At 38.3% G+C, this 18,911-nt stretch overlaps 1 protein-coding gene across 3 annotated transcripts in view; it reads left to right on the forward strand.

Annotated features, from left to right (window-relative positions):
• arhgef39 (Rho guanine nucleotide exchange factor (GEF) 39) overlaps positions 1 to 18,911 on the forward strand; it is a 136,315-nt gene that overhangs the window by 100,493 nt on the left and 16,911 nt on the right. For all 3 annotated transcript variants that reach the window (XM_084346459.1, XM_084346461.1, XM_084346460.1), the window contains 2 exons: positions 5,789 to 6,018; positions 13,721 to 13,809. In XM_084346459.1, coding sequence (XP_084202585.1) covers positions 5,789 to 6,018; positions 13,721 to 13,809 — 319 coding nt within the window. The remainder of the gene's footprint in view (positions 1 to 5,788; positions 6,019 to 13,720; positions 13,810 to 18,911) is intronic.

Genomic DNA, 18,911 nt, shown 5'->3' on the forward strand with positions numbered 1-18,911 from the left:
ATCTGACTGTTGAGTTGGTCTTCTTGGCACCCCATACAACTGACAGATTCATAGATAATGAAAATAAAAATGTATTTCTTTACACTCCTGACTTAACCATTTAGCTTTTAACATCAATGGCTTAAATACTCAAAAAAGGCTGTTGACTCCCAAAAGTCAGCAATGCCAAACCGGACTTGTACTCATTCAGCCGCAGAGGTTGCCCTCTGCATCTGTTATTTCTTTGGACTCAGACACATCAGGAGGAACAAGGCTCTTTATAGATCAAACTTTATTTCCTGCCCCACCTTCCTCAGCCCCCCACCTTCTCCAGCCCAAAAGACTTTGTAGTAGAGCAGAGGTGCTCTTTGACAAGAGAATGTGAAAGGCCTGGACATGGAAAGGAGTGCTTGGCACTTCCTGCTCTTTGAACCTGCTGTTGCCTCAAAGCACTGTGGATGGCCAGATAAAGGCAGGGGGTCTGAAGAGAACCTGGTCCACAAAGAGACTCCTCCTCACACAGAGCACATTCAACCTCTCTGACTCTGTCAACTTTGTCTATCAGGGGGTCTGATAAGGGGATATCTGATTAAACTTTAAAGGTTAGGGAAGCCACAGTTTGTTCTCTAAAGTAATGCTAGATTTTGTTTTACAAATATATAGCTAAATTTAGAGTGGAACTCTGTAGAGTGCATACGTCCGTCAAGGCCCAACAGTTTCCTTTAATTCAGTCAAGTCTAATCCAATGTAAAACTGAAAGTCCTGACAACAAAGCAATGCAGGTGGACTGTTGTGGAAGAATAAAAGCTTTTTATTAGGATCTGCATCCCATTGGACTTACTCATCGATGCCAGCTGAATATGCCTGATTTTTTATTTCATCAAGAAAAACTGCATTAATACAAGGCAGTGGGAGTGTTGTAGAGGCTGTATTTTCAACAGTCAACTGGCTGTCAAGAGTCTTGCCTGACACTTAATGTAAGTCAAACATCTTGTATGTACATCTGTATAAGAACAAATGGAAGCCAATCAGATGTCTTTTTACAGGGTGAAAGGATTCAGACTGTTTCACATTTTAGATACCACGTAATTCTTATTGAATCCCAGCTGTCCTTTAAGAATCATGTGAGGCTACTGAACTATGTGTGCTACTGTCAAATTTAATCGAAGGAACTTCTGGTTTATTTGAAACCAGCCCTACCCCTAAATGCAGCAGAACTGTTTGTACACTTAGTGTTCTTTTCACACGTCACATTCAAATGTCCTTTTCCTGCAGTAATGAGGCCAGAAAATGTATTTGCAAACAGAGAATAGGCCTGTTACAGGCCTTGCCACAGTCACCACAAGGATAATAGCCCCTGGTTTGTCAGTAAATTGTGAGCTAAGAGTGCAAGAGATCTGATGCATGATGACATTTGCCACTACAGTTGTCTTCTATTTGAAATTTCCTGAACTGAGATGCAGCCTGACTGAGTGGTTATTGTAACAACACATTAAAATTACTACTTACAAAGTATTACTTCTTGCTTGGTCTATGAAGGGTTGTAAAAGGCTTGAACAAGGTTTTATTTATATAATATTTAATAGAACGATCACAACAACTGCTCCAATCTCCACACCACACCAGAGAGAGTCACAGGGTGTCTCGTGACTGTTTTTCCATTTGAGACCCATGGCATTTTAAAAGCAATTTGACCCCTGCCTAGCCCCACCACTTAATCTCAGTGGGCTTGTCTGTAGCTGAAAATGTCCTCTCTGAGCCCCAAAGGCACAGCTCCGGCCACTCAGCCTAGCTGCAATCACAGGCTACGGGCTGGGGCAATTACAAAAACACCCTGGACCCAGGATGAATTTTCATCTTATCTATCCAAATGTCAGCCTCATGCTTATTAGCTATCATCATGCTGCTGCCAATCACGGTGAAAGAAATGAGAGCTTTCCTCAGCAGCCACACCCCGACATGTCTACCTCCCACTGAGTCTGTCTTAGATTTTTCTCTCGTCTTCTTTGCTCCCTTCAAACTGCCTACATTTATCTTTTCAATTCAGCATGGCTTACTTAGTCTCATTGTTTTTGTTCTTTGCAGTTCTGCAATTTGATGCTGAGGAGAATGATAATTACAACTTTTACTATGGCATAGTGTTGCGGGTTAAACCTGCACTCTTGGTCAATCCTAACACGTCAATGTAAGTTATCTAGGTTTGCGGTTCAGTGGCATTTTATCAAATACATATTCAGTATTTAATCCAAATCCCATTTGAATTTATTGTTGATTTTCAATCTTGTTCGCCTTTTAATGTACCTTAAGTTTAAAATGACTAAAACTCAAGTTTAAGGAACTTGGGGCAGGATTTGTGAAAAAATAAACATGCATTTTAAGTTTTTTTATGCTAATGGGTGATGAAGCGTTCAAAACCCAAAAGAATGAGCCCACCCACGTATCTCTCCATTGCCTTGAATTTTTGCCAATTGCCAAATTTCCCGTGCAGTCTTGCAGACGTGACATCAGATGACGCTGAATGCGTGTCCTTGGATATGGGAAGAAGACAAGCGCGGTGGACCCGAACTAGTGTTTGGGTAGTAATGGATTTTGCTACGGCCAGCAAATGACCCACCACCACACAAAGTCCACTAAAAAGTCATACTAAGAAGAAAACAAAGGTTTTATCAGTGACATGTCATGAGTCGAAACGAAATTACGACCAAAGCCGGGCTGGCACCCGAATAAACATTGGATACGCGTTCGACTCATGGAGGCAGCATCAACTTGAATTGGGACTGAAAACAGATGCTGACATGGCTCATTTCCTCGTAACCAGGTAAGAAAACATTACAGGTCATTTTTAGAGCTTGATTTGAAAATCATATGAGATCACCGAGGACTCAGAGTGACCTAACGTGCAAAGTAGCGTTAGCTGCAAACATGTAACTTAGTCCACCGCTGTGTAACACTGAATAGTTACAGACTGCGCATTTCCCAAGTTCCTTTAGTCTGAAACCGAATAGTTAGAAATATGTCCCTTTTTTATATGGGACCGAAAGCCCAATCTGTTATCCGGGAGGTGACGTTAGCAGCTGGATGTAGCCACAGGCTAACAGTTTGTTTGTGTCTGTGTAGTAACATTAGCCGCTTACACACAGCAATCCCGTATCAGAGACGATATTTTTGTCCCCCAATATGCCATCTTTGCTTTCGCCTGTGCCTTTCAGACTGCATCAACCGTAACGGTAAATCGCCACACTTGTGTGTCGCTACACACAGCGAGCCGGCTTCCCGGCTGCTCCGTGTGTAAGGGATAAGGCATCAGCTGCACTGCTGTGAGGAGTTCATGCGCGCTCCCACGCCAGCCTGGCTGATGGCTGCAGCAGCCCTTGTGTCACTATTGAGTCTTATTTCTTGATCCTGCCCCAAGTTCCTTTAAGATAATCATCTCTTTTTCAGCTGAGAAGGCGGAAAGAGTGTCAGCCTAATTAATTCCGACAGCTTGTGGCTAAAACCTGATAATGAGCTGAGCAGCATTATGCATGAAATGTTGAATAATTGATTGTAATAACAGGTGTGGCGTTATGATTTTTGGAACTACCTCTTTTTTGTTTAACAAATCTGGACCTCAAGTAAACTCCAAATACTGACACACACGACATAATCTTTTCTCAAGAGGAGAGTTACCACTGTGTTGGTCTTCTTGAGTGCAGAAAATACTTTGACCAGAAAGCAGGTAGAAGTTTCATTGCAGACGTTACGGGATTAATGTCCATCACCAACAGCTCATATAATTGCTGCCTTAATATAATTTGAGTGCTCTGTCTATATTAGATGCATTTAACCACATTTTAACACATAGTCAGGTCCATAAATATTGGGACATCGACACAATTCTCTTCTTTTTGGCTCTATATACCACTACAATGGATTTGAAATTAAACAAACAAGATGTGCTTCAACTGCAGACTTTCAGGTTTAATTTGAGGGTGTTTACATCCAAATCAGGTGAACGGTACAGGAATTACAACAGTTTCTATATATTATTCCCACTTTTTAAGGGACCAAAAGTAATGGGACAAACTAAACAATCATAAATCAAACTTTCAATGTTTAATACTTGGTTGCAAATCCTTTGCAGTCAATTACAGCCTGAAGTCTGGAAGGCATAGACATCACCAGACGCTGGGTTTCATCCCTGGTGATGCTCTGCCAGGCCTCTACTGCAACGGTCTTCAGTTCCTGCTTGTTCTTGGGGCATTTTCCCTTCAGTTTGGTCTTCAGCAAGTGAAATGCATGCTCAATCGGATTCAGGTCGGGTGATTGACTTGACCATTGCATAACATTCCACTTATTTGCCTTAAAAAACTCTTTGGTTGCTTTTGCAGTATGCTTTGGGCCATTGTCCATCTGCACTGTGAAGCGCCATCCAATGAGTTCTGAAGCATTTGGCTGAATATGAGCAGATAATATTGCTCGAAACACTTCAGAATTCATCCTGCTGCTTTTGTCAGCAGTTACATCATCAATGAATACAAGGGAACCAGTTCCATTGGCAGCCATACATGCCCACGCCATGACACTACCACCACCATGCTTCACTGATGAGGTGGTATGTTTTGGATCATGAGCAGTTCCTTTCCTTCTTCACACTCTTCTCTTCCCATCACTGTGGTACAAGTTGATCTTGGTCTTATCTGTCCATAAGATGTTCTTCCAAAACTGTAAAGGCTTTTTAAGGTGTTGTTTGGCAAATTCTAATCTGGTCTTCCTGTTTTTGAGGCTCACCAATGGTTTACATCTTGTGGTGAACCCTCTGTATTTACTCTGGTGAAGTCTTCTTTTGATTATTGACTTTGAAACACATACACCTACCTCCTGGAGAGTGTTGTTGATCTGGCCAACTGTTGTGAAGGGGTTTTTCTTCACTAGGGAAAGAATTCTTCTGTCGTCCACCACAGTTGTTTTCCGTGGTCTTCCAGGTCTTTTGGTGTTGCTGAGCTCACCGGTGCATTCTTTCTTTTTAAGAATGTTCCAAACAGTTGGTTTGGCCACACCTAATGTTTTTGCTATTTCTCTGATGGGTTTGTTTTGATTTTTCAGCCTAATGATGGCTTGCTTCACTGAAAGTGACAGCTCCTTGGATCTCATATTGAGAGGCAACAGCAACAGATTCCAAATGCAAATGTCACACCTGGAATCAACTCCAGACCTTTTACCTGCTTAATTGATGATGACATAACGAGGGAATAGCCTACACCTGTCCATGACATAGCTTTTGAGTCAATTGTCCCATTACTTTTGGTCCCCTAAAAAGTGGGAGGCACGTATAGAAACTGTTGTAATTCCTACACCGTTCACCTGATTTGGATGTAAATACCCTCAAATTAAAGCTGAAAGTCTGCAGTTAAAGCACATCCTATTTGTTTCATTTCAATTGTAGTGGTGTATAGAGCCAAAAATAAGAGAAAAACTATATAAAGTGAAATAAAAACAATACATATTTTTTCCTGACCAAGATGTATTCAGTCCTTACCAAACAAACTACGAACAGATTCGCTAAGTATTTGGAGAGATTCCGTTTCTATAATCAGATTTGGCACTGGATTCAGATTGGATGAATTGGTATGGAACCACATCCTTAGTCAGGTGTGCCAGACACTAACCAATAGACACAAACAACAGTATCAATGTCTGTGCTAGATGTGACATCTGTCCCAGGTGTCTCAGTGTATGCTGGGAAAGCCATCAGTTTCCCTTCAACCCAGATAAGCAGCTAAAGATAACATTTGTTTTTGTTACTGTCTGTTCTTCCCTCCACTCACAGGGAGGTGGTATATCCGAGAGGGCTGGCTAAAGATGGTTCCCCCAAAAGGAGCAGATGCTAAGCCCAAGATGTTCTTCCTGTTCTCTGACATGCTGCTGCAGGCCAAGCGCTGCAGCCCATTGCATCCCACCAATGGAAACAAGTTTGCCGGCCAGCATGCCTATCCCCTGCAGGACTGTACTGTGGAGAAGGTGTTTGGCCACACCAGGAGCCAGGGAGGCCTGCTCAGTGTGAGTGTCAGCCAGCTAGTTTTTTTCCAAAGAATTCAGAGAATTTCTGTTCAGCTCAATCAGAGTGGAATGCAGACATTTGTACACCTTTCACACTGTTCCAGAAAGCTACTAACACACACTAACATCCGGCTTTTTTGAGCTATGTGAATTAATGCAATCAGGATTTAGTTTGAAAGTGAGCTTGAAGTTAAAGATGTTTAAAAAGAAACCGTTATCATTGGCTTCCCTGTGGTCGACTCTGAGCCTAGTCAGCTACCAATTTTTTTGCATTCAATAGCCTGACTCCCATTAACCAGTAACTAACTGGTTAAGTATTATGGTAAGAGATAAAATTAGGTTAAATACAAGACAAATAGCTCTTTGAATCCCTTGCTCCCTACCACAAGGATTGGCATTATATCAATCTCAATCATCTGGCACACCAACTGGGTGATGGCCTCTGAACTAGGGCTGAACAATTTGGGGAAAAAAATCAAATTGCAATTTTTCTGACGATTGCGATTCGATGTGAATTTTTTTTTTTTTTTTTTTTTTTCCAGTATCTTCTGTTAAACATTCACTGTATTATAGATTTAAAACATGTGATGGAGCATTACCACATTGATATACCATCAAAATATTAATTCTTCTATATTCTAATGAAAGGACAAGAACCTATGAATATGAATTGCTACCAACAAGTGTCTATTATTAATTTTTTTCTCACAATCATATAACAATCAAACACACAATTATCACAAAAGTTGTGACTTATGATATTTATATAAATAAAGTAATAATAATACAAATAACAAAGAAATTCCAATAAGAGTGTGCTTCATTTTATACCCTAACCCTAGACTACTAGCTAGCAAAGCCATTAGCTGTGTGTGTGTGTGTGTGTGTGTGTGTGTGTGTGTGTGTGTGTGTGTGTGTAGTGCTCCCATAGATAAGCTCTACTTGGGCCCACCCATGTTGACTGAGACCTGCCAAAGTAAACAAAATCAGAATAGATATATAAAAGAAAAGTGGGAGAAAGAGGCAAATATTGTATTATCAGTGGAGGAATGGGAAGAGATTAATGAGCAACAGGGGAAAACAACTTGCTCCTTATGTTGGAGAGAATATGGAAAGAAAAACATCCCAAGAACACCAGCGCAGAAAAAATATCAAGAAACAAGGTGTTAGAGATTATGTGGAGCAAATAAACCCAATCACTTCCATGTATTCTGCGCAAATGAATTAAAATAAACTTAAATACCGACATACGTAACAATAAAAACAATATGTGCTTAACCAATAATCTGTAAACCGTTGACATCCCTAGTACAACTAGACTGTAAAAGAAAGCAGTCATGTTCTGTGTAAAGAGTTGTTCCAAAGCTGAATCCTTATAGTTTATGTCCTAGAAGTTGCATGAAAAAAAAGTTAGGGATACTCCAATTCATCAGTATTGGCAGATATTCACCTTGTTGGCTGACATTGGCCTGTCAGCAAATTAGATGACATTCACCGATGTATGTGGCCGATGTTGAACTGTTTTGTCTCCTCAAATCTGCAGACCACATTACTTTCCTGCCATGCAACATGCATGCATGTATAGTTTGAAGGTACAAGAAAATGTTAGCGGCGTGGGAATATCTAATCCCATATTCTGCATCGCGACCTCACTGGATCCCAGGTATCTGGACCGCTACCATGATGAGGATGGTACAAGCAGCACTTTACATGCAACATATGCATAGGCCTGCTGCTGAGCTGGAGATTAGACGCACAGTAGTGAGAGAGCTGATCACCCACTGAGCAAGACGGCACAAAGGGACAGGGCACGGTCCACTCTGCATGACATGTTTTAGGGGATTCTGGAGAATAAATGGATCAGAAAGGCCAAGTAGGAGAGCATCACAGCAACTTGATTGTTTCTTCTATAATTTTTTGCTTATCTAATCACTATTAATTTTTACATTTAATTGCAATAATGTATGTTTCACAAAAATAATGTTTTTGTTGGGCTAAGTATTGAAAACTCTCCTCTTTGAGCAGGTAGAATGTAGATCAGGCTGAAAGGGCTTATTATTTTTTCAAAAAGAGTCTTCCTCATAGAAAAGAAGGTTATATTAAAGGTTGTTTGATTGTTTGATTATTGAATTTGTATAACAAATGTATAACATGTATAACATTTGGATAACATTTTTCTCATTCACAGATGGTGTTGTGAAGGGCTGAATGACTTTAAAACAGTTCACTTATTCTTTTATAAAGATGATTACTTTGTTTCCCTGACACAAAATGGAGAATACATAATGACATAAACAAAATTAAATTGAAAAGATCGCTATCTGTTATCAACCAAATTGTCATTTTAAACATCAGTATCAGCCCAGAATTTCCAAATCAGTGCATCACTAAAAACAAGCAATAAACCAACACACAGAGGCAACAATGAAAACACCTACACCACACCGAAGCTTCATCATAGCATCAGCCGAACTTAGGGGGTCAGTTTTTTTTGTGCTACACAAGTGGATAGCCCCTATATATAATATATATAAACATATGTGTGTGTGTGTGTGTGTGTGTGTGTGTGTGTGTGTGTGTGTGTGTGTGTGTGTGTGTGTGTGTGTGTGTGTGTGTGTGTGTGTGTGTGTGTGTGTGTGTGTGTGTGTGTGTGTGTGTGTGTGTGTGTGTGTGTGTGAGAAAATCTGATCTGGAACGTTAAAATGAAAATGCTCAGAGTGTTTGTTGGGCAGCAGGTGGGGGAGACATCTGTTCATTGATTCACGTATGCACATGAGTGAGTCCGCACATGAGTTCTAGTTTTTGATGGATTTTGCTTTGATTTGTCTAACTTATGGCCTTGACGGTTGTTGTCGAATCTGCCAAACATAGGTTTCCTGAATGTTTTCCAGCCTCATTGAATGAAAAATGTCCCTAATCACTTCAAACCTTGTTGAAGTAGCCCAAAAGTTGAACTTTTAATGCGTCTCTCCTCAAAATCTGATCCGTCTCAGAGGTCTCAGTACAGCGGCTGGCTGATAAATTGTCTAAATGATGTAGATGCTGTCATAGGATTGGAATGAGTCGCGCGTCATTGAGTGAGTAACACAAAGCTTTAATGCAGCGGGTGTTTTGTGCCAATGCTGTGTGGTATCAATATTCATTTCAGCAGACATGTCTGTCCAACATGGTGGCATCATTTGATGCTTTTTGACGTCAGGGTTGATTCACATAGGACTAATAGTATAAAGTGAGGTTAAAACTATTAGTGATATAACATACAACTATTAGTTCACTCACTACTGATTTGTCATTTATTCAGTCAGTTATTACACTGAGAAATGTAAAATGTTTAACGTTTTGTTATTTTTACATGTGATGTTTTTTATGTTTTTTAATGAACCTTGAACCTCAAACCTTGAAGCTTTTTAGCTGTTGGTCAAAGTAAGAGTACTTTCAAATAGGGCTGCGCTAAAATTATTATTTTGATTATCAATTAAGCTGTTGTCTCTTTTTCACTTCACCTCACTTCACTTTCAAAAATCATTTAGTCTATCAAGTGTCAAACAGTGGAAACCATTTTAACCATCCCAAACTCTAACAAACGAAGGTGACATCTTCAAATATCTTGTCCAACTAAGAGCTCAAAACCTAAAGATATCCAGTATTCAGTCGAAACTAAAAAAACAAAATCATCACATTTGACAATATAGAAACCACATAATATTTGCCATATTTGCTTGACTATTTTTCTCAATTAGTTTTCTGTGTTTTGACCAAATAATTGATGAAGTACTTGTTTCAGCTCTTATTTGAAAATGCTTTGGGATGTAGTTGAGATGGGCATTTGTGCACTAAATCATTCACTGGATTTCAAAAAAGAAAAGAAACTGATGAAATGGATAAAAAGCAATCCATTGTTGCAGCCATAAATTGGGTTTAAGAACATATTCCACTGAACACAGAGATCATCTGATAATATTAGTCTCATGTATCGAAATCAATAATTCCAGGACTTAAGCAGTATTAAGATATTTTCTACTAAACCTTCAGATTAATTTCTCATAAGAAGCAAAGTTCTCACATTTCAAATGCTGTCTAAACAGAGACAGCTGTATAAGAAATTACCCTGAATATAATTTGAGCTGCAACTAGCAATTATTTTTACGAATTTATCTGTCTATTACTTTTACAAATCATATTTGATTGTTTAATCATAAACATTTAGGCGTGGAATGATGATAAAATTTAATGTCATGATTATCCTGGCCATAATAGTCACATCACAATATTTTCTGATAATCATCAAAATATTTTAAAATGGCATGAAAACAGACTGGAATCACTTGACCTCAGTTAAGAAAAAATATTTTTATTGCATTGTGGAAAGGACACATATCGTTTTTTTTCTATTAATCAAATTTTTTTAAATGAAAAATAATCTTAAATAATGTATTCCTAAAACACAAGGTTAAGGTTTTTTTATGTAGGAGATCAAATGGGAAAGCTGAGCATTCAGCCATGGTGATGGTGATTTTTAGCAAGCTAGACAGCTTTTTCAAGGCACTCGTGAGGATATTCATGTTTATACCAATAAAGGAAATTCACAATGATCAATTATCCTATCCTGACTGTTGTTATGGCGATCTGAGATTACATTTTACATCCTTCCTGCCGTTGTTGTATTACATCTTTTTCTCCATAGCTAAAGGTGATGGCTTCAAATGTTTTTACTTGTCAGACAGACTGTCCACAACCCAGAGATATGACTGCTTTTTAACAATTTATTGTTATTTATTATGAAATAATTGATCGTAAAAACTGTCGATAGTTAATTTTCATTTGATTAGCTAGTTCATTAATTAAGTTATCTTTTAAGCCCTAAATAAATTAAAGGTATTTCCCAAATAGTTTATGGCATGAAACAAAGACAAAGGTGAATTTAGGTGGACCTAGTCGTTTATAAGACTAGCATACACAGGAAACTGTCAAAACCAGACCTATGTGACTTCATTTGTTGAAAGCAGTGTGAATTAAAGGCATCCTTCGAGGGACTAATGAAAAGGCTGCTGATGGAGAGATTTGTCTGAGGAGAATTATTTTGTGTGTGTGTGTGTGTTTGTTTTTTGTTAAGAGCTGGGGTGTGTAGTGATGGCTGCCTGCTGTAACAGAATCTCTCAGTTGCTCGATCAGATTAGGCTGTAGATCCATCTCTTCCGGCCCTCCAGTAAATACATCTTCCTCAAGCCTGTCGCCGCTATCCGCCAGCCCGCTCCGCGTTATCTAATGGCAGAAATGGCATTTCATTAGCCTCTTATCCCACCAAGGCCCAAATGCATACTCAATAGCATTACACGTAATTTCTCATAAGGACACATTATTGATCCCGGGCCCCTACCTGAGTTCAAGGAAAAGGGCTGTCAGCACTCCAGGGCCCTCCTCGTCCAGGGCAATGAAGAATTAAAGCCAAATTAAATTTGACAGCTATAAATGCCATGGCAATCTATATGCAAAGTTTGAAAAAAAATCTTTTATTAATAGTTCCGGTGTCCCCTCCCCCACCCTCCCTGGTCACACAGGTTAGTCACAAGAGAGCTAGATTTTATTTTTTTATTTTTTTATTTTTTTTGTGGCTCGCCCCACATTCTCTTCAACTTCTGTCTTTTCCTCTCCCTCCATCTTTCTCGAGCGTCCTTATTTTCTACACTCTTTCTCTCTGCCGTCTTCCTCCTGCTAATATCCCCTTGCTACTTGAATATTTTCCCACATCCCTGACAGATTCTCTTTGATGTATAAATAATCAAGCTAAATTATGTGCAGCGATGAGGCTCTATGCTCTGCCGTTCTTATTATACAAAGTAATTTCTACCTAAGAGGGTCAGATTTCCTGACAAATCCCTAATTACCGCATTGCAATAGAAGTGGAATCTATTTGTGCATAAATCAACCGCCGTCCCCCAAGTGGTGAGTGCCTAATATCATGCAGCACTCAATTCGGCCCCACTCACTGAACTCTATAATTAGATAATACTTTTGATGATGGTACATTTGAAATCTTAATCTATTAAATGTATAATGACAGGCACTCCCTCTCCCCTGTGTAAAAACATCATTATGTTTGATGAGCTTTATGCTCCTTTGTACCAGCGTAAATTTCTGTCCAAATACACACAGAAATGATCGATATATCACTTCTCAACAAGCTAGTTTCCTGTGCAGAGCCTGCAGCTGCAGGTAAATGTGAAAGGTCATTTAATATGGTGAAGGCCTAATTTTGATCCTGTAATAGCTTTCTCGTTGTAATTATGCTGCTCTAAAAGCCCCTTTTGTTTGGGCTCGGACATCTCCCTTTCGTTTGTTTGATAAGTACAATCTGAGGCTGATTTTAGCAATGTGGATGAGAGAGTTAATAATTACTGTTGATTCAAAGGGAGATGACCCTGCCACTCTGTGGAGTCCATAATAGATCAGAGACTAGATCTCTATTTAGCTTCCTACAGAACAGAATACAGTTTTGCTGTAAATGTGACCTGATTGCTACAGATCCAGTTACTCTGCTCAACTTTTCTGTTTGCTTTACTGTTAGATTTCAGTCAGACTGTTAAGGGTGATGAATGCCTGAGGAGCAGCGGCAGCAGGTTTTGTTGTATGATGAGCTGACAGAGGAGAGGTTTTTGCTTGATTTGGCCTGCCCTCTACTGTTTTTATAATGCTACTGCAGTTCCAGCCCTGCCGTAGACAGGCGTCTGATGACTTAAAGATGGTGAGGCCACTAAAACAAAACCAAAAGCTGAAAAATCTACAGCTTTTATGCTTCCTGTGCCTCTTGGAAAATCTGTTTCCAACTATCAAAAGAGGCACAAGCGCCACAACTTTTTCCTCCAGTTTAATTGCAAAACTTTGCAGTTGAAAAATCTTTGTTTTTGTGAAATTACTAAATGTTTCTGAAGAATAAACATAACTTTCTCCACGCATTTTCGAAATATTTGTTATTTCCTTCTTTGAAATGTGTATTTATAAATAAAGCTGAAAGTGCTGACTAGTTTTTAAAAACATCGCAGAGTGGAAAATCCATGTGCAGATCTAGAAAACTGCCCTGCCTAATCTCAAGTGCGATTGTGAATGGGTCCATTTTGCAGGCGGCTCTTCTCTTCGTTGTCAGAGTTGCCACCACAAATAAACTCTCAACCTGTGGCAAGCACTGAACACTGTTTTTAGTGCTCCCCTGATAATGACTGTTGTAGGGTGTCGCAACTGTGCAAAGTTCAGATCCAACTAATAAAGGCTTGAGCAAAACTGATGTATTAATAATGTGGTGTAATGTGTTAGCATAGACTTGCAGAATTGTTATTGTTTTAAGATTCTTCTGTTTGATGAAAACGGAGATCAGCTTGAGTCAATTTTATTTATTAATTTAGGCCAAATTCACAATCACATTGCCTCAGTGGCCTTTACAATCTGTATAGTGAACGATATTCTCTGTCCTTAGGCAGGAAAAACTTCCCAGAAAAGATATTAAGGATAAAGCTCTTAGTCTCACTGAAATTAATGAGAAATCCTGTCTTTTAGCTGTGCTGCTATTCAGTATGACCTGGCTATAACAGTCATCCAAACACCCATTACAATACGGTACCTCGCACCCATCTTGACACCTCATACACTGTACACAGCCATACTGCAACCAAATATCCTAAGAACTGTCCTGCACCCCCTCTTTCTCCAGTTAACCTTCCCCAAAGCCAAACTGCTGCTGTTGTCCAGCAACCAGGAGGATCTCAATGACTGGTACCAAAGCCTGAGCTCAGCTATCAGGTATGTACCTTCTACACACACACACACACACACATAAGTACATGGCTCTTTATCCGTGCTTGTGAGCACTTTCATTACCTAAACCATCACAACTATACAGTGGTGGCCAAAATTATTAGAACACCTGACAGATCTGAAAATATTGACCTTTTTTTCCCCCTCCAAAACATGATTTCATTTCATAATGTTCATGAAACATGCAGATGGTTGCTCTGAGCACAACAAATATCAGATGGAGTGAGTCCTACTGTTTTTATCCACTTTTAACTTTAATATATGTCCACCTTTTGCAGCAATTACAGCAGCACATCTCTTTGGCATAGTGTCATTATATTTCCTGAGAACTTCAACACTAATGCTATCCCATGCCTTCTGCAACTCAAGCCAAAGGCTTTCCTTTGAATGTACAATAGATAGATAGATGATGATTGTGTGACATTGACAGTGAAATAGGCCTAGCTTGTTTTTTGTAAGGAAAATGACCTAAATCACCTTATGATGGCACTATTCTATGGTTTGTAGAGCATAATGATGACTTTGTAGATATTTCATGTGTTTTATGGGTATTCTAATGGTCAATTCAACAAAAACAACTGAAACCTCTTAAATATGCCAGGTGTTCTAATAATTTTGGCCACCACTGTATGTCTAACCCAAACCAGTACCCTAAACAGAACCTTACTACCAATGTTTAACCCCTAAACAGCCATTTGAAAGTCTGTCCAAAACAGGGGTCTCAAACTCAAATTAGCTTGAGGCCACTACTGGTATTGTCATCTCGAAGGAGGGCCACTTCAGCGTTCAACTACTTCAAGGAAGCACAATATTTCTGAACATTAAATTTATATTTACATCATTAACATAATAATACAAAAATGCAAACAAAAGTTTGTATACATTTTTATATGATTAGTTTTTTAACTGCTAGTGCAGATCTTTTTTTCCTACTCTTAAATAACTTATTGAAACCTTTCTTTCTTTCTTTCTTTCTTTCTTTCTTTCTTTATTCACATCAGTTAAAACCATGTATAACATACTCTTTTAAATCTGTAATAATCTCATGTGAAATGGGACACTCTAGGAAGCTTAAAAAGCTTATTAAGAGGGGCCCAGGCACAACGTAGATACAAGTACGATATACATACGTACACGTTTACATACATACGTATAAAATAAAAATTAAACAAAACAAAAGAAAAAAGCAAAAACAAAAAACAAACAAACATAAAAATAAAATGAAAAACATATTCATACATGTACACATAACACTCTAAACTATACAAACCAAACAAAAGATACCCTAACCTAAGGCTAAACCTAACCTAAGCCCTATTCCTAACCAGGTCCAAGTGGTCACGTCACCAACAGTTCAAGAAGAATTATGCTACATTGTCGAAAAGAGAAATTGCTACATAAGGATCATGACTGAGAATGAGAATATTATAACAGGTGCCTCCTTAGTCGATATTTAAAAACAGGTATAGATGGGGACATTTGCAAGTCTCTATCCAGATTGTTCCACACCTGTGGACGTTTACAAACAATACTGAGGCTGGTACATTTGAGTTTCCGATTTTTTCCCTTAATAAGATGCTTCTTCCTAGTCTGATATGAATGCATAGGAAAAGAAATTGGAATCAGGTCACAAAATCTTTCATTGAGCTTGTTAACAACACAAAACATAGTACAAGCATTATGTAAAGTATTGAGTTCGGTAATTTTCATGAGGCCATAGTGATGAAAAAGCGGGTCAGAAGGAGCGTCAAATTTAGCCCAGGACATAGCTCGAATAATTTTCTTCTGCAGAATTGCCAAATTCCCTAAGTGGCTGGAGAATGTATTGCACCAAATAATATTACAGTAATTGAGATGTGGCTCAAATAATGACCGATATAATGTTACAAGTGCTTCACCAGGTAAGAAATGCCTCAACTTAAAGAACAGTCCGACATATTTTGATAATTTTTTGGTTAATACATCAATATGCCCCCTGAAATTTACGAACTCGTCCATTTGAACTCACAGGAATCTAGTGGTCTTCACTCTCTCAATAGGGCTGTCATTTATTTTAATATCTATAAGTTCGAGGTTGCTTCGATTTCTGTTAGAATGAAAAATTATAAAGTTTGTCTTATTTAAATTTAGTGACAATTTATTGCATTTTAACCATGTATCAACCCTGATCAATTCTTCATTTAGATTCTTTTGCAGATCATGTATGTTCTTGTGCGATAAGAATAAATAAGTATCATCTGCAAACAGAATTTTGTGCAAAATGTTAGAACAGTGAATACAGTCATTTATATATAAAATAAAGAGGAGTGGTCCAAGGATAGATCCCTGGGGGACACCGTACTCTACTGTTCTACATTCAGATTTATGATTGAATATGGAGACATATTGTTTCCTCCCAAACATGAAGCTACGGAACCAACTGAGAGCAGTACCTCTGACACCATAATATTGGAGTTTATTCAGAAGAATTTCAAAATCAATCGTGTCAAAAGCCTTTGACAAATCAAGGACAACTCCAATGCCTAATTCCCCTTTATTTCTATACTTTATGTATGTTTCTTTATTAGCACCACATGGGTTTTTAACAATTTGTTTATATAATTTATTCTTTTTATTGATAGATTTTAAAATACCCTTAGTGAGCCAGGATTTCTGTCTAATGGCACTTTGCTTGACAAGTCTCTCAGGTATAGAACGATCCATAGAGTCGGTGATTTCATTAATTTATACATTGTAGGCGGTATTCGGATCCTTGCAATTATAGACAGAATCCCAAGTTTTAATTTGCAAGTTTGCGCATAGTTTTTTAAGTGATTTTTCATTTAAGACCTTCACTTTAGTTTTAGTAGGGGAATCATCAACTTTCAGTAAATAAAACATCAGTAAATAAAACAATAGGATAATGATCTGTTAGATCTGAGAATATTATACCAGAATCTATACAAGCTTCTTGAGAATTTGTAAGAATATTGTCGATTATTGTCCTGCTGGACTCTGTAACTCTAGTGAAAGTATTTATTGTAGGGAAAAAATGAAAAAGAATGTAAGATATTAGTAAAGTCATTTGCCACAGTATCATCCTTAGCGAGGTCTATGTTAAAGTCCCCAAGAATGAAACATGTTTTATTTGTTTTGTTTATACAGTAAAGGAGTTTTGCTAAATTAACTTTGAAGATGTCAATATCAGAGTCTGGTGGCCTGTAAATTACTCCAACTATGATGTTTTTACTAGTTTTTACATCTATCTCTATGAATAGAGAATCAGAGTGACCATCGGCAATAGAAAATTCATCACAAATGCTAACTGATAATTCAGAGGCAGCATATAGACAGACTCGTCCTCCTGATCTACCAGATCTAATTTTATTGTATAATTTATATCCATCAAGATTTAGGGTGTCCATATAAGATCCTTCATTAAGCCAGGTTTCACTGCAGCCAATGACATTAAAGCTCTGGCCTATGCTTGTTAAGAGGGAAACAAGATCATCATGATGCTTGTTTAGACTCCTAATGTTAAGGTGCAACAATGAAAAGTTATTATTATAATTTATATGTTTCAACTGATCTGGCAAAAATGGCCTACTATTTAGCTTCCCATCATTACCAAGACAAAACTGTTCAAACTCATCATAATCTTCAGTACAATCTAAATCATTAGATCCCATACAATGCAAGCTTGAAACAATAATTCAATGTTGGGTGACAGATGAAAGGACTTAAGACCAAAATACTACTAATACAATTAAAAACTAATTTAAATTCCATTACCTAGCTACTTACAGAAAATAAAGAAGAAGAAAAAACAAACAAAAACAAAACAGACATTTGAGAATCAATTCAATGAACGTTACAAGTGCAAGGGCCAGAGAAATTTCCCAAATACTGCTTTAAATCCAGCAAACAGCAGCATATTACTGTAGTCTATGTGTGATCAGGTAGTCCAAAGACATTTGTGTGTATGGATCAGACGATGCACAACTTACTAGCGTCAGAAAGTCTACTGATAACTTGCAATTTCTTCCTGTGTGTCAGTAGATGAATGCGCCCATCTCTAGTCCAACTGGCAGCCAAGTTATTCCTGTGTTTTTCCCGGAGATCTGCCAACAGTTTCACTCTCTTGGTCGTTAAGTTCTCCAAAATGTGCATTTTAGTGTCCTTCAATGCTTTCTTCGACTTGAAAATACTGTCCCGAACATAATATTTGGTGAACTTGACAATAATGCCCCTCGGTTTGGCCTTCGGGTTTTCAGGCTTTGGACCAAGGCGGTGACTCCTGTCAATCTCCGTAGGTTGCACGTCTACTGTATTTTGAGATTGGTCTTAAAAATGTCACAAACGACTTTGGTTATATCCTCATCTCTCTTTTCAGGTACACCAAAAACGATAAGGCAGTTCCGTCGGGAGTACTGTTCTTGTTCATCAAGATTGTCAATCAAATCATCATACTTGTGTTGTAGTTCACATAGTTTATCAGCCGTGTCTTTTAATTCATACTGTATGGTTTCCTTTACCGTCTCCGTGATAGAACCTTGCACTGAATGAACAAATGAAATACATTTGAAATACAAAACTACTTCATGCCAGACACCTGGCAGTGAAGATGGATACTTGAGCTTGCGATTGGACTCGAGCCACACTTAAGTTGCACTCTCAGTGACTTGAGACTTGACTGGGACTCGATTTGGGACTCAACAATCTTTATTTTCTATTTTTGGCGCATCAACATTAAGAAATATTTGACAAGCTGAACATCGTTCCCTCATGTGTAACCTTACGCCTCTGGACTTGCAGTATATTTTAGATACTTTGGCAGCAATAGTGTTTTGCATTTAGCTACTGTGGCTGTGTATTTACATTGCAAAGCAAAATACATTACGCTATTCATTTTTAAGGAAAGCTTTCATTGTGTGTTTTTTTTTTTTTCCTATTGCATTGCAATAGTCTGTTGAAAGTGATCATATACCAAACAACTAATCAGTGATGATAATACTCTATGCTTACAGATAAAGGTGTGATGAAAGTACAGTACATGCTTTGAATTCCTTAGATATAACTATGCAGTGTTCTAAGCAGACCGGATGGCA

This window comes from Pagrus pagrus, assembly GCF_965226575.1.
Source record: "Pagrus pagrus genome assembly, chromosome: 23".
NCBI lineage: Eukaryota > Metazoa > Chordata > Actinopteri > Spariformes > Sparidae > Pagrus > Pagrus pagrus.